The sequence below is a fragment of the Syngnathus floridae genome, chromosome 6 (genome assembly GCF_059516105.1).
Source record: "Syngnathus floridae isolate MCC-2025c chromosome 6, RoL_Sflo_1.0, whole genome shotgun sequence".
Lineage (NCBI taxonomy): Eukaryota > Metazoa > Chordata > Actinopteri > Syngnathiformes > Syngnathidae > Syngnathus > Syngnathus floridae.
The window spans coordinates 15,663,723-15,691,022 of NC_142418.1; the positions used below are offsets into that span (position 1 = coordinate 15,663,723).

Here is a 27,300-nt window from a genome sequence, read left to right on the forward strand (position 1 = left end):
GAGAGACACACGTGCCGCTTTTACAAGCGAGCTCATAAAATGCGGTGAAACTAAAAGAATTACCCGTGATGAGGATTTGCGCCACAGCCCCGTCGCCGCCCTCGGAATACGCTCGGACCTCCACCACGTAGGTCTCGTTTTCGTGGAGGGGGAGTTCAATGTGCCGCCGGTGGGTCATGTACAGCGTGCCCGTGGAATGGCCCTGTTGAGGTCGGTACAGAACCTGCGGGTCGAGCAGACGGTAAGCGGGATTTTTCCGATGGAAGCTTTAGCGTACTCACTTTGTAACCGTCGACCGGTGACTCGCTCGCCAGCGTCTCCACGTGCTCCCAGGCGACGTTGACCGACTTGCCCTTGAACTTTTTACCGATGATGCGAGGGGCTTGAGCCGGAGCTGATTGAAACATGTTTTAACAACAGCGGTGAAGGTGGCGTGACGTCACGCGGTAACCGAGCCTCGTCATTGACAACTTACGCGGCTTCTTGGTGCGGATTTCCAGGCGATCGCTGGCCGGGCCGTAGCCGGCGGAGTTATATCCCCGGATCTCGATGAGGTAAAGGGAGTCGGGTTTCATCCCGTCCACTCTGGTATGGTTTTCCCGACTGGGCACCGACACTCTGCGGGCGCCACCTTCACTGTCCTCCTTTTTCCTCCAATACTTCACCTGAGATCCAAACATGGATTGGCCTTTTGTTTGTTTTCAAATCACGCACCCGTGTCCTGTTTCTGCGCCGACCTGGTATCCGTCTATGTTGCTCTGCGTGATGGGGAACCACCACACGACGACGTCGGTGGCAGACAGCGCTTTGCCGTCGATGTTCGCAGGGGCGTCGGTGGGCACTAGTGCAAAACATAGAGGACCTCCATCAAAACAAAACTTGGATTTGAATAAAATGTGATTTGTTTGTTGCAACAGACACTCAACCTCAATTTGGGGCAGTAAAAGCCCTGCGCTCAAGTGTTGCCACGGCAACCCGACCTGACTCGGCATGCGAGTGCTTATCTCGACAGTCTGCCGGTGAAGGTTAATAACCGTTCGAGGTACACGTGTCTCGATAATCCTCCCCCGAACAAAAGGAGAGGGCAGAAGATGGGTCTCGCGTTCAAGAGGGAATTAAAATTCCACAAAATCGACACGTGAGAACTTGCTGAGAAGCACATTGATTGATCACAGCGACCTATGACCTCGCTATGACATCACAGTGTGAAACGCTCACCATCTTGTGCCGAATAAATGGTCTGGGGCAGACTGTAGGGTCCCTCTCCTTTGCTGTTGAACGCTTGGATTTTCACAATGAACTCGGTCGCAGGAGCGATGGATGGATCTTTGTGCACGTAGCGCTTGGCCTGAGGGTCCGACACTGTCACCTGCGTCCACTCGACGCCGGCTCGAGGTTTGAAGGCCACGATATAACCAAAGTACGGGCCGTAGTAGTACTGCTCCTGGACGGGCTGGGGAAGACAGTAATGGCAAAACATTAATATTATTATTATTATTATCTTAAGACAGTAATGGCAAGATATGTCATATGTCGGGTGGATGGATGGATGGATATACAGAGCTAAATCTAGCTAGCTAGCTAGCTAAACTTGAAGTCAATCCCCAAAAAGTAAAAGTCCCAATCTACCGTCCACGTGATGGTCAGCTCCCTGTTGGTACCGCCGCCTCCGCCCACATCCGAGGGCGCCACCACAGGACCTACGTCGACAAGAGAGCGAAAACTCTGAGCCTGCACGCGAAGAATGCGTACAAAGCACTCCAACCCACACAGGCTGTAACTACCAAACCACGACATCCTTCTCAATATCTCCTCCTCGTGCCAAGCGCAACACCTTCACCACTTTTTTTGTTTTGAAAGAGCGTCTGTGATTTTCATTGTCGACTCGACATTCGGAACACGATTTCCTCAAAGTGCTCATTTGCGGAGGTTTGTGCGGTCGCTCGGGCTTCTCGCAGAAGAGGTCAGCGCTGACTCGTATTTACTGCGATACTCATCATAACCGAGCAGTTATTCAAGACACTCAAAAACAAACGAAAGGCAGCACGGAAAGCTGGACCGAAATAGCGTTTTTCCGTTCCGTGACCTTTTTCCTGACTCGTTCGCGTGAACTTACTGGAGGGCAGGGTTTTCTCTTTGCGAGAGGGGACGCTCGGGTCGCCGGCGCCCAACGTGTTGGTGGCGATCAACCTGAACTCGTACTCGGTCCAAGGCACCAAGTCCACCACGGTGGCCGTCTCTGCGTTTCCTTCCACGTCCGGCGGAGCTACAAAGACAAAGTTGACGTCTTAAAAATCGATGGTGGGTTACGGAGGAGCTCTGTTTACTTTTTCTTTAAAACAATAAAGGGCGTCAATTTATGGAAAGCATTTTTGAAGGTGTCATTTCATGCCGAGCGGCGTGTCGGATCACTTTATAGCTCGTCATTACAAAGCCGCGGGATGTTTATTCGGCGTCCTCACATGTGGTGGCGTTCTTCCACACGGTCGGCGAGAAGGCGTCCCGGTACTGGATGGTATATTTGGAGATGGGGCTGTGGTTGTCTGCTCCACGGCTCCACTGCAGCGTTACGTTCTTGTCGCTTTTGTCCGTCACTCGCAACCCCGCCGGGGCGCCGGGGGGGCCTGGGGTTAGGAGGTGGAGGGGTATGAGTTAGTGTTGCTTGATGGCTTGAAGTTCTAATAATAATAAATTATAGTAAAAATAAATACTAATCTAATTTTGATTCATTTTAGACTATATTATTTTAAAAATACATAATGTATCTTTTTATTTAGTAACTATTAATTTTTATTGCATGTTTTTGTTTTTTATTATATTAATAATTACTATACAAAGGGAACAAAAAATCAAAGAAATATTTTTAAGCTATTATCAGATAATCAAATATTTTCCGACTGAATATGTTAAGATATATTTTCTTTAATTTATTTTATAATTTATTCATAAACATTTAGTTTAATTAATTTATTAATTTAATTAATTTATTTTTGTTTCACATCAAGTATTAGCATACAAAGGGGAGGTAAGCAGTCTAAATGGAATGAATAACTTGCCGCACTTCTAAAACACTTTGTCCATTTTCAAGGAACCTTGATGACCTTAACGACTGCTTTGTTGTGTTTGTTTATAAAAGTTCCTCCGAGGTTAAGCCATCGGTAGAGACGCTGGATGGAAACGCTGACACAAGCCCAATGATCTGACCAACAGTTGGCCTTCAAAATGAACGCTCATTTCTTCCACTGGAAAAAAAAAACATTTCCTGATAGCAGGGATCAGCCTGACTCCAAACCCGCAGCTTCACTAATAAACTCAGATGACTGAGGCGATTCCGCGGCCGAATCTGGACAGGCCTGGATGGTGGCGCCAAAGATCTTCATCACCAGAGATAAAGTCTTTTGACAAATACGATCATGTCTCGAACGTCAGCGTGGCGAATGCGAATTGTTTGCGGAGCAACTGACAAATTGTCTGTGACCGACCTCTGACAACCAAGCTTGCCGAGGAGGTCACGTTGTCCACGGTGGTCTGCGCCGTGCAGGTGTAAATCCCGGCGTGCTTCAACTGAGCCTTCTTGATCATCAGCTCGCCATCCGAGCTTCCGTTCTACAAAAGGCAATGATTGGTCAAAGTCTGTGTGCTAAACTCATTACGGCAAGTCAAATACTGTTATGAATACTTCCTAAACTCTATTAAATCAAAGCCGACCACATTTTATGAGCGGAAAAACAAAAGTATTATGTAAAAGCCATCAAATTCCAATGTGGTGTGTGGCGAGCGGCCACAGTTCTGACCGCCACGCCGCAGAGGGTTTGAATCGATGGATGCTATCAGAAATTGCCGTTTAATTAGACTGCGATGGTTTCTCACCGGGGTGCGTTCGTAATGTTGCCCGTCCTTGTCCAGGTCAATGACTCGGCCGTCCAGGGACCAGATGAAGGTGATGTCCAGGGAGGAGTCGTGTGACGCGGCGCACTGCATCCAGGCGTTTTCACCAACTTTGACGTCAGCGTTGGAGGGCGCCAAGGTGATCTTTGTGGAGTCTGTAGGGGGCGCCAACATGAAGCGTCATACATCCACAACACATGTACAGCATGTATACATGATTACATATATACATAAATACAACAAATAAATGCAACATTTTGCACGCTATTATGTACACTCACTCATTACAGACAGAAAAATAAATATTTATATTGATGATTATAGCTTTTTCATCCCTCAAGAAATCTAAAATAATAAATCGAATATTATTTATTGAGATGCACCCGTGTGTCTTAAAAGTCAACCTTTACTCATACATGTGCAATATGAAACGTATTTCCTGCTTGTGGAATGCATAAGGTGGTAAAAATGGTGGATTAGGCTAGTTGCACAATTGTCCACAAGGGGGCAGCAAAGAACCGCTTATGGGCTGTCAGGCTGAAGAGTTTTTCAGCTTGCATCCACTTGGCAGTACAATTATTTGCCATTGAAGCTAATAAATTCTTAAGAAAGAATACCATAATGCTTGTAGCAAATTAAATTTGTTCCAAAACTATACTTTCCACGTGTCATTATTTAACATTGGTCGACATGTGAAGGTCAGCGAGCGCAGGAGTGATGATTTCCCAGCCAAGGTCAACATGGCGCAAACCAAATAGAAAGAAACATTTTTATGTACCTGTTACTGTTAGAGAGCCTGTGCTGTTGGCCTTGCCCCGGTCGTTTTGGGCAAAGCAGGTGTACCTGCCCTCGTCCGTGCGAGTCACATTGAGGATCTCCAAGCTGCCGTCCTCCCAGATGAACATCCTGATGAGATAAGAGAGAGCGGTTTGATTCGATGGTCGAATAAATTTATGAGCTTAATTCAAGTAGTGCTTTGAGATATGTATGTCAAATAACCTTTTGCTATTGCAATGAATGAAAATCCCATTAATCCATTCCAGCAAGTTTTTTTGTAATGCATTTTAATTGAGGAAAAAAAGTCCAAATTTAAATGTTGAATAATGCAAACGTTGAGGTTAAAAGTCCACTGTGTATTAATCCATGCGTGGATGATGAAAAAATTGTCATAAAAATGCTTAGACTACGTGATGCTTCTCAAATAAAGTTTGAGCGCGTGAGGGTGAAAGTGAGCTGAAGGCAAAAAGAAAAGAGACGTCGGATTCCCTTTTTTCTTTGCATATTTCAACCTCATGCATGAAAAATAGCATCCACGCCACGGAGACGATTAAGGGGCATATGCTGCATAGTAATTTGATCGCCGTTTGAATCCCACCCGTGGGGGTGGGGAAGAAGGTCGGGGGTCTCCCGGCTTCCCCCAGATTAGGCTTGTTTTGTCAGAGAAGGGTTTACCCATCAGGATGAGCTTAACGTCAGGAAAACCACATCAGAATTAGGGAATCCGCAGCTTATTTCGATCCCTAAAACGGCACATTTTGGGACTTCATGTGGAATTTTGACCCACATAGTCGAGGGGTGAAATGTAACATGGCGGCGTTTTGGACGTTTTGGAAGCGGAGTCTTGCTCACCTGCTGGAGTTGGACAGCAGCTCGGTGTCCTTACTCCACGAGACCTTGGGCTTGGGGGCGGCTTTGGGCCGACACTCAATCACCACTCGGCCGTTTCTAGGAGCGAGGACGTGCTTGACCGGGTTGTGTTCAAAAGTGGGAGCGCAGTCTGGAACGAGAGAAGTAGTAATATGGATTATTGAGCAAAAAATAATTATTCTAAAAATAATCACTGGCAGAGTAGAGTTCAGTTGTATTTAATTTTTTTTGTACAATTCTTCTGATAATTAGTTTGTATTCAGAGACTTGCAATAATATCATTTTCATGAACACTTACACCTACTATGCTACTGTATTGGTCAATATGGTGGGTACTTAGTGCCCTCGGGAATTTTTTAGTTCTTCAAAATGAGAATGAAAATCCAAATTGTAGCAGATATTTAGCAATGTGGAGTATCCGTCTAAAAATGTCTCACCAAACACACGCAGTTCAGCGTTGGCAAAGATGACCCCGTGGGGATTCTCAGCGATGCACTGGTACATCCCGGAGTCTTCAAACGTCAGGCTGCTGAACGTCATCACTTCTCTATCCAACTGTGCACAATCAAGTACCCTTCATTAAAGCTCTCCGCATTGCATTGTCGAGCAGAGAGCCGCAATTCAAACTGTCGGACGTTGACATGCACAGATGAGGAGATGCTCATTTGACAAGGAAAGGCCTTCATTAAAGTATCAAATGCATATTTTAACACCCCCGCTCTGCTGTCACTGCTCTTCACATTGTTTAATTTGTTTTAATTGTTTACCCAGGCAGCAGCACAAAAGCAAGAGGAAACTTCTCTTGACATAACAAGCTGGCTGTGTGCCAGCAGTCTGTCAGCCGAGGCCGGCAAAGCGACATCGTGCTGGCTTAGCTTGAACATTACCGGCTCTCCGTTCTTCAGCCAGCGGACGTTTGGTTTGGGTTTGCCGCTGGCCGAGCAGGACATGGTGTAGGCGCTGCCGAGGTCTGCCTCGGCGCTGCTGATGTGCTCCACCCACTCGGGAAAAGCTGGAAAAAAAATGTTCCCCATTAGTCTAAACATGGTATTTGGATTAATATTGTGTTAATGTGGAATACGAATTCCACTTGTTTTTATCCATATAGAGGGGCGGCCATTTCAAATGCATATCACAACTACTCAAGACTCAGCTTGCTGACATAGCTAGTTAATGTTAGCATGCGCGGTTTGTTTTTATTCAAGAGGCAAAAAAAGAAGCCCGCCTGAACATACCTTCCACAGACAAATGTGCGCTGTGATAGTCTTTTCCCTTGGAGTTGACGGCCTCGCACTGATACTCGCCGCCATCTTCCGGCCGTACGTTGTGCAGATGCAGGTGAGCCCCCGCCATGCGCACCTCATGGTTGGCGGGAAGCTCTCCGTTCAACTTCTTCCAGCGGATGTCCGGGACAGGGCTGGACAAAAATAAATTCAATTTACAACCATATAATGTGGCTTTTTTTCAATTCTTTATCTCCAACTTACTTTCCCAAAGCAAAGCATTCCAAAGTGATATTGCTCCCCGCCAGAGTGGTGGTGTCGGGGAACTTGACGTTGAGGTCAGCCGGATATTTCCGGTTTGGACCTGCGGCGTGCCGAAAAGACAACTTGGAATTGATCGGCGCAACTGGGATGGAAAAGTAAGGTACTGACGTTCGCTGAGGGGAACCAGCGGGATGTAGTTGGAGAAGACGCTCTTGGAGATGGAGGCGCTGGAGGCGATGCACGAGTAGTTGCCGCTGTCCGAAGCCTCCACTTTGGAGATGTAAAGGTTGCCGGTTATTTGTGAGACGAAGTGCCTTTTGTCCAGCAGGATAAAAGTGGGGAACTCGTTGAGGATCCATCGGAAGGACAGGTCAGCTGCACAGACGCAAAACGCCCGCCTGTCAATCATCGTCTCAGACGCTTAGCAACCGCTCTGGAAATAGCCGAGGCTTTGAATGCAACATTAGCTCAGCGTGAAGCGTCTGAATAGGTGCAAATTTTGAAGAGAGGCGAAAAAAAATGGCACATTCACTTGACGCTGAAAAGGATTTATTATTCATTTATTGACCTTTCAGATTAAAATCATATAATTCTCTTGGCTCAGGGAGGGATAAGAGAGATGTTGTCTGGTGGCTATAATTTTGCATGAATATGAAAGCACGGGGTTGAGACTAAATATATTCGTTCAGCTTTGAATATGAAGCAGCAGAAAATGAACTCAAGACTAATAAATTATGCAGGATGCATAATTTGAACAACTTGTGAGCAAATATGGTCCAAAAAGTGTGGTAAAAGTTTGTCGAGGTTGATTATTATTTCAATAATTATATTCTTCATCTTACTTACCTGGATGATGTGGAGGAGGAGCACAGAGAAGAACTGCCCCCTGTCCTTCTTTGACATACACAGACTCCCTCTCCTCCGACGAGAAAAGGTCCAAATCTACGAAATGACAAATTTTAATCACATATGTAAGCTAATATTAGCACGCAGTCCCGTTTCAACAAAACTTACATCCAAACTGGACCGACGCTTCTCGGCTAAGGATCGTCCCGAAGGTGTTGCTGGCCAAGCAGGTGTACCTGCCCTCGTGTTGGTTTTTAACGGGCTCGCTGATGACCAGGTTGCCTTCCGACAACCTGTAGTGTTGGTGTTCGGCGCTCAGGTCGATTTCTACGCCATCCAGCATCCATCTGCCAGAAAAAAATTGAATAATGTAATAAAAATCAACAGTTTGTGCATGGTGTTTAATGCTGCACTTTAATTCATTGCGATGATCCTTCTGATGTTCCCGCCTGCACAACGATGACACGAGTATGAAGACACGGCAAGGAAACCCATTTACATACATTTGCATGTAAATTGGCTGAGCTCATCATAAAACAGCGTCCGCTTTGCTGCACTGTGAAATGAAGTGTCAGTTGGTGCCAACAACATTTTGTTTTTTTCCCCCCCATTTTCTTTAATCACTTGTATTGACGGTTAAATCGTCGTTTGTGGGAGGACAAATGATGGCGGGAATTTGCATATTGTTGCCGTCTAATGAAATGGAAAGATGCGGTAAATGCTTAAGCATCTTGTTTGTTTGCTTTTTGAGTGAACCTTCAAAGCCATAACACTCCAGTCATGATATGTGGAACATATGTTACTTGTATGTGGCAGGTGGACTGGCTCGGGCCCGGCAGCTCATGGTGATTTTGTCCTCGGGTGACTCTTCGGGGTAGATGGTGTCCACCGGCTGCTCCTCAAACACCGGCCCGTAACCTGTGGCTTCATCTGTAGGCCAACGAGGCCGAAGGTAAACAACAACAGAGAGCAGGTGGACGGCTTTGACAAACATCAACAAAGTCAGAGTGAAGCACTGGTGACAGTTCTGGGGCGCATTTGACAGCTGGCTTGGCATGATGGGTGGAATTTTTTTTTTTTTTTCTCAAAATGATCTTCGACTTTCCTGAAATTTTTGGTGGCAGCCCCAACGGACATCTGCTGTATTTGATCACATTTGCAGAATTTTCTCAGATTTGCCAAGCTAAAGCAAAAAGTTTTTTTTTTTTAAATGGACAAACTGGGGGATATTAAATGTATTTATTTATTTATAGTTTATTTATTTATTTATAGTTTATTTATTTATTTATTTATTTATTTATTTATGCAGCTGCATGGAGATCTAAATGTCAGGATTTGAGTTTGGGTTGGTCATTCGTGTAGCAATTAAGTAGTGGCAAGATGGATTTAATCTCACTGGTTGGACTCAACGCTCCCTTCGAAATGAAAGTGCAAGTGCTAGAAATGAGTCACTGCAGGGCCGATGGGACCCAAATTAAGTGAGAAAATCTGTTCTGGGAACGAGGGAGGATTTCAGCTCTAAATTTTCTATTTAAGGAATTTAAATTCTAAGCGTCCGCGCACACACACACACAAGTGAGGAGAACATTAGCGACTGCTGTGAATAAATTATTTGTAGGTAGAACAAGAGGATGAGGATGACTCCTGGTGGCGCTCCAATTGTTTTACTGTATCGTGGGATATGACAGATGGCGGGGGAGGAGTTGTCAAAGCAGGCCACAGAAGGCCTGGAGACACGGCGGTCTCTCCTCTCGCACCTTCTCGTGAACTTGTGTCTGACACGCTTGTGTGTCCTCTTTGCAACCCACACAGCTGCCTCATTTGCATATTTACAGCCGTCTCCAATACTAGTTTTGAAACAAGCAAAACTTTCAGACATTTTATTCCTTCAGCGCTTTTTTTGGACTAAAAATGGAGAGAAGAGAAAAGGCCTCTTCACAATGGACCTTGCATTCAAGTCAAAATGCAAAATAGGAGGCAGCTGCAAGAAAATGACTAAAAACTAAATTCCCTCTTTCTTCACCACATCCAAAACGTTTCGTGCGATCATCCCATAATACAAACGTTTGTTTCATTGCTGTACAAACAACATCGCTCTGTCTCCTCCTTTTTGGCAACACTTAACTACGAGTAAATCGAGTCCATGTGATGGTTTATTGACGCTCGGTGAAAAGAGTGACTCTTCCTCCTACGCGCATACTAGAAAAAAATAAAAACCTGTTGTCATTTTATGTGTATTTTATCCCATTAGTCACGAATGCAACCATATCAAAGAGATTGTTGACTTCGCACGCTAACTGACGACGAGCAAGTCCAAACGACAATGAAACGATTCTCGGCGAAAACAAAAACAGAGCGTGCCGACTGGCAAGCAGGGCGGGGAATTGTCTCTGAAGTGAAAAATTCACACGCTGACTGAAATAAATGTGCGCCCCAGATGGAATTATTCTGCTGAGACTAAAGTGACTGCCATCTCTCACAACTAGCTGATCTGATTACAATGTTTTCTTCTCCTGCCACAAATCCAAATTTTTAATACGGAACATCCATTTGTTTTCTACAAAACAAAAGAATTGACCTCTTCTGCGATGGATTGAAGCCCGGAATTTTCAAAACAACGCTAGCGGGAAATGAGAGTTAGCTTGGCTTGAGTTATAATTTAGCTTTTGAGAACATCCAGCTAGACAGCTTCTAAAAGTCACGCGTGGGTGTTAAGTGAGAGAAGAGGAAGAGAAGTAGCGGCGCTGATCAACATCTTGCTCGCAGGGAAAGGAAAAGAACTCGGCCGCGGATCTCAGCGGGAAGACCACCTACACGCCGAATGCGTCATCGCCCCGCTATAAATATGCCAAATCGGCGAATATGAAATGTTTTGCACGCTTTGAGACCGGAATACGAGGGGAATATGGTTTGTCCTTTGGTTCAACTTGTTTCCGGGCAACCAAGCGGCAAGCTATCTTTTGTCCCCCCCCTGCTGTACACCTCATGCTGACAGTTTGATTACAATTTACTTTTTGTGCCAAAAAAAAAACTTGTAGGGAGTAAAATGCCTTGATAGACCACCGCTAGGAAACGATAGCACAAAGCTTCTTCAAATTTATAAACCTGGCTAAAGAACTCTGATGTTTATATTGGTGTGCTAATATGCTAATATAATGCTAAATCTTTCAAACTAGGTTTGATCCAAGTACCACATGACAAGATGTTGTCGCTTTGACCTCAAATTTACAGCACGTGTCCTTCTTTGAAGGCCAGAGCGTCATCAAAGCAGCGCAGTCGCTTATCTTCGGTTGTGAATTGAATAAAAGTGCAGACATGTTTTAACGGGAATTTGATGTCTTTGTTTAAGGTCCACTTATCGGAACTCTGGATTGGCAACGTCTTTTTTGTACATCACTTAAAGTCCAGTAATGTTTTAGAGTAGTCGAGGCTGCCAAAATGATTGGCAATAGGTCTTACCTCGATAAAAGTCGGGTTCCTCCTCTAGCATAGATGTAGCTGTAATAGTGAGCAAAGGAAAACAGTGTTAGCATCTTTCATCGCAGTGAGTTGGATTCAGAAAAAGCTCAAATTGCAACTTTTGTATTTGTTGTCACGCTGCCCATCGACCTTCATCCTTCAGCCTCAAAGAAATGTCAAAGCAATGTTCTTGAGTCGCAATAACGACCCCGTCGGCTGCTACCGACTGCATTTTTATGTGCATAGAAGGAGAGAGGTCTGCATAAAATAGAAAATGGTATATGAAAGTGAAATGTGATTTGAAACGAGAGACTCGTGACTATTCCTTCCTTTTTGTTGTTTATCTGAAATCAATAAGCTAGCTGCAAGTAATGGCTCAAGGTACACCGTATCTTTTTCTGACAATCCATTTTGCCCGTTCAATATTTTCTGGCCGCTTGGCTTTGTTTCCATCCTGGCTCATTCCACCACACTTTGGCGAAAAACAAAAGGACAAAAATCTTTGACGTTACGAGCGATGTACACATGATAGAAAATGACTGACCTGCGGGGGAGCTAAAGAGCAGCAGAAGGAGATAAAGGAGGAGGATGAGGTTGGGCATGATGGTGACAACTGCCGGGTGGAGGGGCTTCAGCTAGGCGCTCAGCCGATGGAACATTAGCAAGACCGCCTGGTTCTCCTGGAAGAGACACAGCAAGAGAGATCAGTTATTATAACATTTGGGAGGCGGGGCAAATACATGCAATAGTAATTCGTATGAATTAATATTGTTAAAGACAAAATGCAAATAATTTGAATTAAAAAAAATAAAAATAAATTAAAAAAGTTAAATAAAAATAATAAATTTTAATTTAAATAAAAATAAATACAAAAGTTAAACAATGGTGGCCCTCAATGATGATGTCACACGATCTTTTTCCAGGCTATAATATCACACAAGTAAACAAGGTGCCACTTTGACACTTCCCTTCATGCTAAGTCACTAGCATCTTCACGCTAACCGCTTCCCGTCAGCCTCCGAGGCTCAAACCAATTGACTGACACGTGGACCGTCGCCAAAGCAAACCGCCCGTGCCGGTTCATCAGAGCAGACATCCCCCCGAAGACATTAACGCCACACAAGAACCAGCACCTCGCGCTAACACACTTTGAAAAGCAACAGCTGTCTTAGCGTCAAGGCCTGGAGCATTCGCGGAGACAATGGGAAGGATAATTAGGATTTCATAATGGCTGAATTTAATTCATCACCGTGTGATGTTCCTGCTACAATGACATTAATCCCAGGAATTACACCGGCGATGATCTGGCTTATTGCAGATGTTGCCTTCCATATCTGTAGAACGTGTATAACAAGAGTAGCACGAGCATCGGTTCCACACAAGCAGGCCCGGTCCAATCGCTGTAGTGTTGATTACACCGTCGAGGCAGACATTATCGATTCTTTGTGCAGGGCCTGACGTGTCAGACGCTGCAGTTTCGAGGTGTGACACCACAAAAAGATTGAGATAGCAGCGTTCGCCAGACAGAGACAAATGGAGTCTTTTTTTTACAGCAGGCTGGATAATGATGGACTGTTTCAAAATGATTCTCAGATTGAGACACGGACGAAATCCTACATGGCGACCACACATGTGGAAGTGTGAAACTCATGTGACCGCTCATCTTCTCCAACTACTTGGATACAAGGGTGGGGGGGCGTTTCCTAGCAACACCATCCAAAAAGGAGCAATTTTGCGCGCTGCGCGATAGCAATGAAACTACGCAAACAGTCATTTACAGCCCAATGACCCGCCGCCGTCCATCTATTCACCGCGTTCCTCCTTTTGAAATCTTGCAAAGCTGTGGCGACTCCCTCGTTCATTTCCTTCCTCTCCGCGGCTCGTCTGGCTGCCGAAAAAAAACAAGTCGTCTCGCTGCCGTGAATCATACATGACGGTAATAGATGCACTTAGGAGATTAGGGGAGATGACGGGCAGCCTCGTTTTAACACAGGGTGGGGGGGGGGCGCACGGCCGATGTCGTCCATCACATTAGGAAGCCGTCAGCCAATAGTTTCAGTGGAAGAAGGGAAGCAGCATGCTCGTATAATCACTTTTAATTTAATAGGGGAGGGGATCTATCTTGGACCTCACCCTCCCGTCGTCACGCTAACTCAACGGGCTTGAATGTGACAGCGGCATCAAACGCAGCCATATTTTCACCCTCTTAAATTACACCAAGGGCCTTGCCAGAGTTGTTTACTGATTCTGGTGACCCCACCCCCTCCCCTCAACTATTGCCTGCGCCTCCAGCTTTCGTCTGCTCGCATCATTTCGATCAATTCTCCTTTTAGTCATTGCAGAATTCCTAACGTTGAGATTGGAAGTCATATTACATCAAGAGGCGGTTGCCAGGGGGCAAATTGCGGGATTGTGAAGCTTCCCTCCACTGACCACTGCTGTCATTTCTGCTTGTTATCATGACCCCATAACTCCCTTATGTTGCCAGAGGAAGAGAACCCCCCCCCCCCCAATATTTGGAACCATTCCTTAACATCTAAGCAGAAAAGGGGGGTGGGGAAGCCAGTGGCTTCAAAAACAAGACATTCCGACGACCCCCAACACCCCCATTGAATTTCACGCACAATCAACAGCCACAATCATTAAGATCAGATTTGCCGTAATCCTCGCAAGAAGAAGAAGCCAAGATGGGGTTAAGGCGAGATTGGTCCTAATCAGACGGAAAAGGGAAGATGTGCACTGCTCAAAGCAGGGGTGTCCAAACTAGTGACTGGGGGCCATTTGTGGCCCACTGTACATTTTTTAATGGATGGATGGATGGATGGATGGATGGATGGATGGATGGATGGATGGATGGATGGATGGATGGATGGATGGATGGATGGATGGATGGATGGATGGATGGATGGATGGATGGATGGATGGATGGATGGATGGATGGATGGATGGATGGATGGATGGATGGATGGATGGATGGATGGATGGATGGATGGATGGATGGATGGATGGATGGATGGATGGATGGATGGATGGATGGATGATCATGCATCGTGCATTATTGATGGCAAAAAGTATTGATTACCAAAGAGTCTTTTTCAGTCCATCAGGAGAATACCAGAGGAACGTTATGCCGGATTTAGTATCAATGCCGAGACCGGGAGACTTGTCAAGATTGTAAGAAAGATGAATGCAGCAATGTGCAGAGACATCCTGGAAGATAACCTGCTCTTGACCTCGGGCTGGGGTGACAGTGCATCTTTCAGCAGGACAATGACCCAAAGAACACAGGCAATATATCAAACGAGTGACTTCAGGGTAACTCTGTGAATGTCCTTGAATGGCCCAGTCACACTCCAATCTGATTGAATATCTCTGGAGGGATATGGAAAATGACAATTACGCTCCACATTTATCCTGATGGAGATTGAGAGGTGATTCAAAGACATCGTTTTCAAAAAAGATTTGCGAATACAAGAGCGTGTTTCTGTCACACTGCATCAACTGAATGGCCATTTTTCTGGTATGCTTTCCTTGACCACTCGGGGGCAGTATAGGACACACTGACGGACGGATATACTGTTCATTGAGACGTCTCAATTCTTCTCAGATCATCACAAAAAAAGCCATAGCATTTTTGTCATTCTTCACAGAAGATAAAGAACATGTGACTGGGTAGTTTTGTATTATCGGTCGACATGTGTTGCTGCACCGTTTGTGTCCCACACGTGGCTTAAAGGGTGCGGTAATTCAAATTCAAAGATTTTTAGAATTTTTAATCGTTAATGACAAGAGATTGCGAAGGGCGGGTCCCCTGACATTTGTGTCTGTCTATTCCTCTAATCACGAAGCCTCAAATGCTTTCAAAATACGCTTCAACCGTCACGTGTCGTCGTGGTACATGACAAACTGTCACGCAGGCAAAGGTCGCGGTGGGAGATGCGCACTCTATTACGCAGAGTGCTCGGCTTAATTGCTTCATGCCACATCTGCTCAATGAAGATATGGGATGGAATGTTTCTGGAGAGACATATTTAATAAGACCCCCCCCATAACTCAGTTATGGTGGTGTAATGTAGGTGACATTAGTGCCGTGAGTTCACACTTGGCAATTACCTTGAATCAATACTGACTGAATCCAGTTCAGGCTCACCCAAGTCCGCCCAATTACGGCCGAGGGGCTATTCGTGGTCCGCCATCCATATTTTGTTTCCATTGTTTTTCGCGATTTTTTGAATGTCATTCCCATGCTTCCTTTGATTTTTCTATATGCGGCACTGGGAGGAAAAAGTTTGCACACCCCCGATCTGTCCAAAGCCATTCTCCTCTGATTGGATTAAACCAAGCCGGACTAGCGTTGGGCCACAGATGAACCCAATGTTGACAAAAAGTGCCCATCAAAACAAGCCATGTGTTTAATTGCATTAACGCTGGAGACGATGTCAGCACACTTGAGCGTCAAGCAAAACACGGCAATGAGGTCACAAAAATGTCCCGTGCTTACCTTGCAGGCGAGATGAGCTACTTAGCACCCCCCCCCAACCGCCCCCCCAAACGTGCCTACCCTGCCAAGTGTCCTAAATACTGAGCTCCATTGTCTGTCCCAATGAGATGCCGCTAAATGGAGGTGGGAGGCAGGGAAGGTGGGGAAATAAAGAGAAGCTAATTCCCGGGCAGAACAGAGGGACTCATGCAAATGGGGTGCAATTCAAGACGCCTCCCACAGTCAGGGGTCTTCTTTCCTTCTTGTCCGTGGCCAGGCTGCTGTTTAATCTTTTAAGCCCTCTTGTCCCACCAGCACACACACACAGACACGCAAGTCGTCATAAGACGTTCTTACCCCCCCCTGTTCCCGCCCCCCCTTTAATACCCAGCCCAGCAGTGCTACAGACATATGATCAGCATTTTCTAAGCATCTACTTCACTGAATGTACATTTATATATTTTGGGGTTTTCACAGTGGTTGCTAGTCTTAGAAATAATAGTATATTGTTCAGATAATCATTACTGGACAAATTTAGGGGATAAAGTGAGAGTTACCTGAGCAACTGTGATGTCATTTTCAGTGGACAACAAAATGGCCGCCGCCGGAAATGGATAAACGATGATTGTACCGTTTCAAAAATGGTTTTCTTTTGTAATAGTAACTAGAATGGAGATCTCACAGTCCTGCGTCGATACACAAAAGAGCAAAAATAAATACGCTTATTTTTCCCTCTTATTCCTTTATTAAACTTGTTTTAATTTGCGCTTCATCGCTATGAAATTGAAAAATCATCCGCTCTATAATCGCCCAAATGGCCCTGCACTAAAAAGGCGTAACAGTATTTCACATTCTCTTTATTTTTCTGTTTGGTGATTACACAGCCACTTTGATTGCTACGCCAATTCGCATGTGTGTTATGTCGGAAATGTGCTGCGCCCTGCTTTCACACTTGATGTGCTGCCGCGTCTGTCCAAATATGAAGAGATACATATTTATATGCATTCTTGTGAAGTCTTTTCTAAAAAGAAAAGAGCAGACCTTCCAGCATCTTTTATCAGCCGCTTTTGAATTTATTTGCTTTGGTTCAAAAACCAAGCGTGTTCAAATGTACGGAAAAGAGATTTGAAATTCTCGAGCAGATTTCGTCAGATTTATATTGGATCGTCTGGGTAGTCTAATTCTAACATTCTACTTTAAAAATATGGAAAAATAGAGGACAGCGTGTCCCTTAAATGATCATCTTTCCCGCCTAAATAATGACGGGAATAGTTTTAAGTGGGCCCCGAAACCGTGTCCCACTTTAACGTGCACTCATGCTTAAGATCAGGTCAGTGAATCGAGATTACCCACCTGCTCAACATGAATAAATCAGCTTGTTTTTACATGTCACTCATGTTATTTCCATGTACATTTCAACATGACACACATTTGATACGGCTGAATTAGATAAGTGTAATAAACAATATACATAAAACATCCAATTCAAAAGGTTTTCAGAGAGAGGTCACCCGAGGCGGTTCGAAAAAGAAATTGCTTTTTGCAAGCTTTTTAACAGCAGAGGAGAAGATTGGAATCTCAGTAAGCAGCCAAAAGACAAAGACATCAATTTGACCTCAGTCTGCAGTGATTAAGGGAAGAATGAAGTGGTTTGGATGAATGAAAGACAGCCTTTGCTTTTTTATTGATGAATATTTGGCAGATGATAGCCAAGATTCAAAACTGCGACCTTTTGACTGCGAGGCTAACCACGCAACCACCGGCCGCAATGTAATAACTCCTGGCAAGGAAGACTTATTCACCGTCATTTTTTTTTTTTATGCCTTAAATATCAGATATTAGAATTATTTTTTTTTTTGAGTACCCACTGGCGGAGCTAGGATTTTTTTTCTTGGGGGTTGGGAGGGGTAAAGAAAATCTCAGCGGTCTGCAAAACATTTTCTTTTACAAACCAAAATAATTCTTCAAAAAATGCTGATGGAGATTCATTATGTTTATTCCTAGAGGGAATGAGCTAAAATGTGGAAAAGTAATAATAAAGGTCAATTATTTGGCCTGGAACCTGGGTACCATTGCCCCGAGCCCCCCCTCTCTAGCTCCGCCTGTGGAAGTACCCAATACTTTGTATCAGCTCGTGTTGAATTGCTCAAACTTTACTAACTCTTCAAACGAGTGTGTAATAAATAATTGCCGAGGAAGAATACTTTTATATAATGTACTAAATTAAAAACATCCAGGGCAAAATCATTACGATCAAATTCTTTCAACACCGTTTAGTCAATCAACCCTACACTTAGCTCATTTGCTTAATTTGCCATGACCTACTAACCTTGCGCCCACACAAGAGCCTTGCTCTCTGAGCAAAAAAAAACAGAAAGCCCTAATTTTTATTGTCCAATCTTACAATGTTGGTCGAAATGCTGACATGAGAAACAATCCATGAGTGAACAACGGCCATATGATGACGACTGCTATTTCCTCAATGAGCATATAGGGCAAAGGCTTGATATGACTTAAACGCATTATGCACAGCAGCGAGAGAAGAAACTACAAGTTCAACAATCAATATTTCATGGCTGCCTTGGTTGCTCAAACAAGCGCAAGAAAAGAAAGTCACTTGCGCATATGTGTCACAAATCTACAGAAAAGCAATTGGATTGTTTCTCTGGGCCTAAATCACAAAGTCGATAAAAACGTCACTTCAACGATTGAGGCGAGTTTATTTATTGATAAATATTGGCGCGTAGATGCCACAACAAAGCACTTAAACTCATTAGGGATTCACAAAATAGGAGGTACGCAATCATGAACCAATGGTACATAAACAATGGATTCAGTATCATCAATAATATTAGCTAGCAGACTAGCTTAAATAACATGCTAGCATAAACCGATGCGACATCACGCGTACGCAAACAAATGTACGTGCTAGCAAGTCACACAAATGCTGTCAAGTTGTTAAACTTAGATTTTGGTTGTTAGACACAATAATAAAGGTTACGGAATACAAGCTGCTTTTACAATTAGTTCCATATTCTCATTATAAATTAAATAAAACAAGCTGGCCTCATCCGAATTACTACTTTTAAGAAACATTTCCCAATGACTTTAAAATGATGACACACACACACACACTTGGGATCCTTAACCTTTTGCAGCGTGCCCTACTTGTGACCAAGCCTCAGGGGGTGCGAGGCGAAGAAATGGAGGATATTGCCGGTGAGGTGACATCAATATTGTCGAGAGTGTTAAAAAGCTCAACGTCTAACTGGTGAGTGTCGAGTATGACATTACTTCAATGGGGAATACGATAAAAGTGGAAATGAGATGCATTTATATTGCACATTTTATTACATCGAGTGATGTGTCGTCCCCGGCGACAATGTGCGTTGCCATGGAAATGAACGACAAGTATATTCACTCAACCATGACACAACATTGGGGCTCGGGAATGAAGGATTCGTGGGATACGTTTATACAAGCTGAGATTTCATTCCCTCGGGCATGTATAGGTTTCTATAAAACTTTTTTTGTGGGCATTCAAAGTCAGCTTCTGTTTACAACCTCTCACCCTCTTCTGTCCTTCAGTTTTCCTTCCCTCATCTATAATGAATGTTCTGAAGATATCCACTTCCTGCAAGTGGACCTTTCCCCCCATGGAGCAGGTCCAGCTGTATTGATTCCTACGCTTGAGTCATTAGGGCGAAGATAATAAGGTTTTAGGAGTCATTGTGTATTTTCTGCATGGCTCTCCTCCCTCCCCCTCTGGGATTCGGTGCCAATGTTCCACCTGCATCTTTTTCAGCACAACATTCATGCGTCCATTGAATGATCAAATGAATGCAGTCGGAATAATAATCCAAACTTTTTCTGCTGCCTATTAAATCAACAATGTGAATTATGTCGCTGAGCTAATGCTAGCTGTATGTCGTGTAGGCTTTAAGGTTCATTAAAGTGGATACTTAGCATGTGCCCCGACCTCTTCTTCCTTTGAGCCAGCAGGTCTTCACACCGTATATAGGTCACCATTGGCATTCAAGAGGCTGGCTGACCACCCTGCTCTTTTTAGGACTGAAATGAACAATCGCTGATGGCCTGGAGCATCTGAAGACAACAATGTTGGTGGTTTTTAAAAAAAAAAAACATTCAAAGGAGTTGGGCGGGGGGGGGCTTCAGCGGAGGGGTCAACGTCACCTCGTCGTGTCTCGAGCGCCATGTAGGGTGTCTTTAAATAGGGCAATGTTCACGCCGACTGAGCAAAAAACACAATGTATAGCTTGTGGGAGAAATGCAAAGAGACACGAGGAAATATGTGAAGAAATCGACTGTCAGGTTACGCTAGTAATAAAGCTTTAAATGTAACAGTACGACGCAACTTTGGGGCTAAGCTAAGCAGTTTAAGGGCTCAGACATCCTCCTGAATTGAAAGTGCGCCAGATAAAAGCCTCCTCTGTGGCTCCACTGACTACTTTACACTCTCAGGAGTGACTCACGGCTTTTATTCCGTGACATACGTATTCATGTCTGGTCAGCAGAAACTCAAGTCCAAAATGTTTGGACTCAAGAACTAAACTGGCGACGTCAGACGAGTACTGCAACTCTCCAGAAGTAATACAAAAGGGCAATTATAAAGCTAAAACGATTCTCGCTTTGGTATCAAAGAACCATTCCCGTAAGCTCCGCCTCCGGTGGAGCACTAACGAGCACTAACCGCCCTTTCATTGTTGTTGTTGTCTTCTGTGGCAGGGGAATTAGCAGAAGCGTGGCCCCACCCCTTTTCATCTTTTGTGTATTCATGTGTGTGTGTCTTTGAGAAGACTGTCGTATGTGTTGATCTATGACGCTGTGTCCTTCACACCAGTGTGTGTGTGTGCATACACTGCATGAGTGGAGCTGTGTGCCGCTGATAACACAAGTGTATCAAAGAGACATTGTGTGGGTGAGAGTCCGAGTCGGGTTCACCTCTGGATGCCCTTTGCACCACTCCCAGCTGCTGCACGTTCCTCATAAATAATCCATTTGGCAAAAGTGGCCACTGTAACACTGACACATTTCAAGTGGTCACACGTTCAGTGTTCGGTGGCCGGCCACTCACATGATACAATGTCTGCTACCGAACACTCAAGCTAGCGAGTTAGCTTACAGCTAATTTGGTCGATTTTGAAATCAGCCCGCTTACCTGGCTTCAAAGTTAGATTTTGTTCATTTTGTGCTGTTACAGAAAACTAAAAGATTTGAATAAAATATTTTATTAAGATTTGAACTAAAACATTTTAATGGCACAGCCCTTTTTTTGCATATGCCAGCATTTTTTGCATTAGTCACTTCGATAAATTGTGAAAAGTTCCTTATCCCACAAATGGCGACGAAATACTCACATTAAGCCTGAGCTGTAAATTGAATGGGGTTCTTCTTTAGCCCATCCTCCAAGCCTGATTAAGTCGGCTTTGTGTAATCCTGCTAACACTTTAGCAGGACTCAAATATGACCATCGTGTTACGTTATGATCTCTGAAATTAGCAATATTATTTTTTATACAACTCCCGTTCGATTAGTGTACCTAATGAAATGTCAGCAACTGGAGAAGAAGTTTGCTTACGAAAGTTTTCTTTTATTGAGCAGACTAATAACCGGTGATTGGAACGTTTTCAGACTCTGCGAGAGATGATTACCTTCTCGCAGGAAATCGACTCTTTCCTCCTTTAGTCTAGACGGCCGATAATGACAACAACAATGACATGCAAATTTGTGAATCATGCCTTCATCTGTATTCAATTTTCAAATCAACTCTAACAAAGGTTAACCTTCATCATCTTTTTTTGTTCCTCTTTCAGTCAACCGGTAATGAGAGCAAAAAGTATATTATCATAACCCTGACTTGAGTCTTGCTCCTCAAATAACACCAAAAATGAGCTCTATAATCCAAAACAGGATCGGTTGTTGCTTTTCATGAACCCGTTTGTCTTCTCGGAGGCCAAATGTGCCGTTGCTAAGCAAAACTGTGAGGCTGTAATGTCGGCAGCATGAATTAGCAGATTGCAACAAAAGCTCCAGCAGCTAGCAAGTGAGAGCCAAGAGAGAAAGAAAAAAAAACTGGAGCGCAATTAGTCCACAAGAATCATGAATAAGTCAGCCAGAGTCTGTCCATCCATCCATCCTAACAGTTTTCATGCCTAAGGATGAAAACTGTGGCTGAAAATAACATTTTTGTGTGGGGACCTTTTTAAGGCAAGCTATTAGCGCTGTTGTATTGTTTGCTAAAACATGACGCAGGTGGTTACATCACTAGCGGCGGCGTCACGCAAGCTAACGCGCGCGGTTGACCTGCCAGTTGAAGAGCGAGGGCCGCGACAAAGACCGGCCTTCAATCGAGAGGGCTACTTAAGCTTTCGTCTTTGCGAGCCAACATTAGACATGCGGCAAAAGCGATTGTTTGAGATCTTTAGAGAGGATCCGAAGGGAAACCCGAGCCGTTTTGTTCGGCTCACCCAAACCGAATGCTCAATAAAGGCGGCGAAAAGGTTCCAGAAGCTCCGAGGCTGACCAGCAAAACAAACATCGGTTGCCCGCGGCCCGGAGCTTTTATTCGCCGTTTCACCGTTTGAAGGAATGAAGGAAGAGCTCCAAATGCTTTGTTCCACCAAACACCTTTTCCCCCCCTTTTGAACAGAAGCAGAGTTAGAAAAAGCAAGTTAGTAGCGTTAGTTTGCAATCAGCGTGACGCAGGGTCGTAACTTTAAATCGATTTCCCGAGAGAGGAAATCTTTTAGTGAGAAGAGCGTTCCGGAAATTACAGTACATAATGGATTATTTAATAAATGAGCAACAGCGAGGTACAACACAAATTAGGAAGCACTATGCTAGCTAGCTAGCTATGCTAGTTTGATGTAAACTTTTAAAGTACAGCAGCGTCACTTGTCTACCGAAATTATCTGGTTGCCAAGGCGATGACAGAGCCGCTACTCTTCCCACTACCATCAACTTGATTTTTTAATCCGATTTAATCTCTTTAAGTGAATGCCGTTAATTGATTCAAACAAAAGCCGTCTTTGGGTGGTCGCGACTGAGACAATGCAGGTGAACCGACAGTCGGCGTAGCGGCAGCACTCGCCGAGCGTAATGGGATTGCGATGCTTGAAATGCACTTCACTCACTTTGTCGGTCCGCGAGGAAGCTAAACTATTGATCCGAAAACAATTTAGCCTTCCAGCTGTCCTGAAAAAAGGAAAATAGAACGCCTCGAAATGTGTAACGACACTTCCCAGGAGGTCAACCCCCCCCCCCTTCGGCATGCGCTTCACGTGCCAGGAGGAATCCTTCGTCTTTTCGGCCCTTCCCTAAACCCTTCGTTCGTAAATTCTCACACGTAAAAATCCATCGCCTGAGGGTTCGGGGTCAACCGAGTGCTTTTCAACCAAGGACGTTGCTGCTTCCTTTAGTCTTCCCACAAATGTCGTTTAGGATCCGTTCAAATCAAGAAGACTCATCTGGCCTGAATCACGACAGTGAAACAAACAGGTTCATGTTTGCTCCGCATGAGAAATAATAGGCGGCATTATCATGCCCGGCAGTCTTGAATGCTGATCAAGCAGCAAGACGTTTTGTGTTCCTGTCTGCCGCGTATGCTCTTAGCGCCATAGCAACAGGCCGCGTTCAAAGGCCCTGGGAGTGGCTTGGGCCCAATGAGGCTTCTCTAGCTAATTGGGCAGCCCGCAAACGCCGTCCGTCTTGTTCTTCATCCCAACCGCTAAAAAAAGATAGCGCCGAGAGCATCCGAACAAACGGTAAACTGAAACGATCCGGCGATGAACAACGAAGAGGATTAGGTAGACAACAATGCGGCAGATTAGCGAGAATATCAATGCTGGAGGCAATCTAATCTTTGCAATGAGGCTAAATAATGCCTTTTATGTGTGAAGTATTACACTTTAATCATCTGTACAGCTTTGTGAGGTGACTTCAATGCTGAACCGTTTCCCATGCATGCTACTTGAAAATGCTAATGATCATTTTGATTAATATCCAACCGTCCATTCGTTTTCTTTATGACTTTTCAATACGATGGTGGCTAATCGTTGATAATCGTAAATATACAAACTGCTTAAAAAATACTCGACTCAAAAATGAGCTCCCGTTAATGACACACATTAGTGCCATCCAATTTCCAGAGTAAGTGAGCGAGGAAAGCTAACACCAATTTCCGAACACCGCCTGCTTGTCTGGTGTACATTAACTCAATGGAAATGGAGCAAATCGGATTACGACTCATATTTGGAATCACTTTGAAAGCTCAACAAACAATGTGAATCGCGGAGGAAGAGTGGACAAATGGTTAGTGAAGGTAAACAGAGATGATGGCGTTCCCCTGGGCACCATCTTAGTTCCTTTTGGATTTCTTATTAAAGTTCTTCAATACCGCAAATATCGCTGTTTGCTCAGTCCTGCGATTCTTCGATCAGTCCAATTTGTCTGGGCTGCCTATTGAACCTCGAGTTTTATTCCAGACACTTAATAATCTAACCTCTTCCTATTACTCACCAAACATCTGCCATCTGTGGGATTTTGACTTCGAGATCTGACTTGACTGACTTTCGTTTTGTGTAGATTGTCTTGTCTTCATTGGAATGTGTGTGTTTGTGTTCCCTCAAATGCTTTAAAGGAGTCCTTTGACCAAAACATGTCATTATAAATGTACATGATTTTATAACGTCCGATAGCAGTCCTGCCAACTACAAAATATATTTGTCATGCAGCTTTAAACCTATAAATAGACAAAAACAAGAATAGCTATGGTATCATGTCCCAAACTATAAATACTTTTTCCCCTAAACTACACTAAAAAGAAACACTTATGAAGGTTTATCGTGAAAAAAAATCAACCAGAGAATTAGACTACAGATGAGCTCAATCAGTTTAGAGCTGAGCAGCTTTGACTCAGTGCGACTATGAGTAATCATGTCAAATCTGCCGATAAAAGCAAGACCCCCCCTCGTCTCCCTATAGAGAAGGGGGGGCGAAAACGAGTACAGTGGCCTCCATGAATGCAAAATCAGCACTTGGTATCGCAGTCATCATCGAGCAAGGTGTTTATGTCAAAATGTCTTTTTCTCTGCTAGCCGATATTGTTAGCGGCGCAACATCTTGGGATAAAGAATCTGGATTTGCATGAAAGGGGATCACATTTGGAAAAACTTTAGTCACGCACATTTTGGCATCGCATGCATGCAGAAGCAGCCAGGAGCCGAGATAAAGTGCAAACGAGGACTTTCTCCTCCTCAGGCATGAACAGAGGACAGCGCTGTCTGTCTGTCCATGTGTGTGTTTGTTTGCAGCCGAAGACGTCATGTTGTGCCTCCGCCTCACAACTGTACCATTAGTGCATCTCGCTATTGATTGTCCATTTGTCAACTGGAGGGCCAACAAAAAAGGGGGGAGGGGGGGAGCAAGCTTGTAAAGAAAGAAGACATTTGTAAAGATTGCGCAATCAAGCTGCAGTTTGACAAGTTGAGAATGTAACAAACACAAGTTCCACTTCTCCGATTTCTGATTGGAAGGCCGGGCAAATACGCAAAAATAATCCGAAGCGTGACCTTTTACGAGCGCCGATACAGATCGCCGCTCAATCAGAGAGAGCCGGTACAACTGTGAGCAGCAACTGTGGGACTCCATTCAATATTACTTGACAGCACCATTTCATTAGGGCACTCTATTTCTTTTCTTCGGGTCGACTCTGGTCGGTCGGCCGAAGACTCGGAAAGAAAACCACAAAGCATTGAGCAAATCAGTTGAAATAAGACACAATATTTACAACAGCAAACTACTCTGAATTCATAGTCGAGTCTATCGGTGATGATGTCACATTTTTTTTACCGATCCTTCCTAACCAGTAAACCAGATCAAACTTGAGCATCCAAAACAACAAAACATCCCCCAAGCCCTGCCAGATGCCCACATCTCCCTTCACATGAACAATCTTTTGTCCGGCTTTAATTCAATCGGAGGATCACATCTGGAAAACCATCTAATCACCTGAAATCACTCGACAACGGCCTTCATCTGGCAAAACAAACATTCAGATTGAGATTTATTCTTTTACTAAGTCCCCTCGCATGAAAATGTCAAAAAGGGAGGCCGTGTCTCCATGTTAAGCTTAGAGGAAAAAGCCATGGCCGTCACCCTTGTGGCCATCGAACGCGAAGCGGCCTAACCGCGACGACAGATGCAGCGGGAGCCTTTAAAAAGATCGCTTGTGTTGAGTCATTTGTCGTGACAGTGAAAGAGGATGAGAAGAGCCGCGTCCTCATAATGCATCAGGAGCCCGCAGCTAGCTAGCGCCGGCATGCGTGCCAGCATTGTTGCAAACTTATTACAAAATTCATTTTCAAAGAGAAGGAGTTTAACCTACTTTGGAGAAGGGCTAAATTTTTCTTTCACCTAACATGATGGAGAGGGTCTGTCCTCGAGGCTGTGCAGGGGGGGATACACAGCCCAAGATGCATTAGCAGTAGTCCTCCTTGCAACATTCATAAAGTGCTCCACCTGACAGACGGCCAGGCAATCATTTCTGACAGGATGGAGCATTTTGGCTTTTTTTTCTTTTCAACACAAAGCTCAGTAAAATCTGGCAAAAGGTCAAATACTGTGTTCACTAGAAACGATGATAAAAATTGTTTTGGGGTGCTGCTGACTGATATTTTTCAATTTCCCTCAAAGAAAAACAAAAAAAAATCCGGCGGAACCTGTTGGTGAGGTGATGCAGTCTAGCAAAACGGTTATAGCAAACTCCTTGATGCTAATAATTGCTTCTGTTAGTATTAGCCTTAAGCTAGCCAACTAAACGCTAATTAAGCTAAGCGTCTGTTTTCAACACACAACGTGTAATTCTGTTTTCTGTTTAATTTGACAGTAAACTTCGACTAAGAGTGACAATAAACAACCTGACACCTCTTTTTTTTATATTATATAATATTTTCAGATTCTATCTGACAGTCACCACGCAGCACATCTCAAGTTTGTGCTTAACAACGCAACAACAACAAAAATCATTCGGACAGCTTGGATTTTGAAAAACGCATAAGTTATCTCAAGGCACCATTGAAAAGGAAACATTTATTTTTTCATTTCACATCTAATCCACTAATGCCTTGACTCAGTTATCTGTTTTAAAAATCAAATGTGGTCCACGTGTCGAATAAAGTATTCCTAATAATCTGACTCCCTTGTTTATCAGCATGTGTCAACAATATTATAGACCAATCTCACACATTTTGATCATTCTCTGACACTCATGATAAGCGTTACCAACAGATTTCTACATCCTGCAAGAACGTATCATTCAAAATCACTGCACAGGACGCGCCCATGGGTACCACACCTGCAGTCCAGTCATGACCCACTGCCTCACACAATCCCCTCTTGAAGACACACTGTGCATCATTTGCATTGCAGTTAGTGACTCGACATGTTAATGCAACCCAATCAGGTAGGCGACTT

The 27,300-nt window shown here is 44.1% G+C and overlaps 1 protein-coding gene across 4 annotated transcripts in view; it reads right to left on the reverse strand.

Annotated features, from left to right (window-relative positions):
- Positions 1-27,300, reverse strand: part of cntn1a (contactin 1a) — a 30,827-nt gene that overhangs the window by 2,629 nt on the left and 898 nt on the right. For all 4 annotated transcript variants that reach the window (XM_088379015.1, XM_088379016.1, XM_088379013.1 and 1 more), the window contains 22 exons: positions 11,872-12,007; positions 11,328-11,366; positions 8,672-8,798; positions 8,037-8,215; positions 7,869-7,964; positions 7,191-7,397; positions 7,023-7,122; positions 6,771-6,952; positions 6,423-6,547; positions 5,973-6,090; positions 5,518-5,665; positions 4,667-4,794; positions 3,871-4,043; positions 3,483-3,606; positions 2,463-2,624; positions 2,117-2,266; positions 1,630-1,700; positions 1,219-1,453; positions 738-841; positions 476-665; positions 282-394; positions 64-223 (listed from right to left, as the gene is read on the reverse strand). In XM_088379015.1, the coding sequence (XP_088235141.1) occupies positions 64-223; positions 282-394; positions 476-665; positions 738-841; positions 1,219-1,453; positions 1,630-1,700; positions 2,117-2,266; positions 2,463-2,624; positions 3,483-3,606; positions 3,871-4,043; positions 4,667-4,794; positions 5,518-5,665; positions 5,973-6,090; positions 6,423-6,547; positions 6,771-6,952; positions 7,023-7,122; positions 7,191-7,397; positions 7,869-7,964; positions 8,037-8,215; positions 8,672-8,798; positions 11,328-11,366; positions 11,872-11,929 (2,989 nt within the window). In that variant the 5' untranslated portion in view covers positions 11,930-12,007. The remainder of the gene's footprint in view (positions 1-63; positions 224-281; positions 395-475; positions 666-737; positions 842-1,218; positions 1,454-1,629; positions 1,701-2,116; positions 2,267-2,462; positions 2,625-3,482; positions 3,607-3,870; positions 4,044-4,666; positions 4,795-5,517; positions 5,666-5,972; positions 6,091-6,422; positions 6,548-6,770; positions 6,953-7,022; positions 7,123-7,190; positions 7,398-7,868; positions 7,965-8,036; positions 8,216-8,671; positions 8,799-11,327; positions 11,367-11,871; positions 12,008-27,300) is intronic.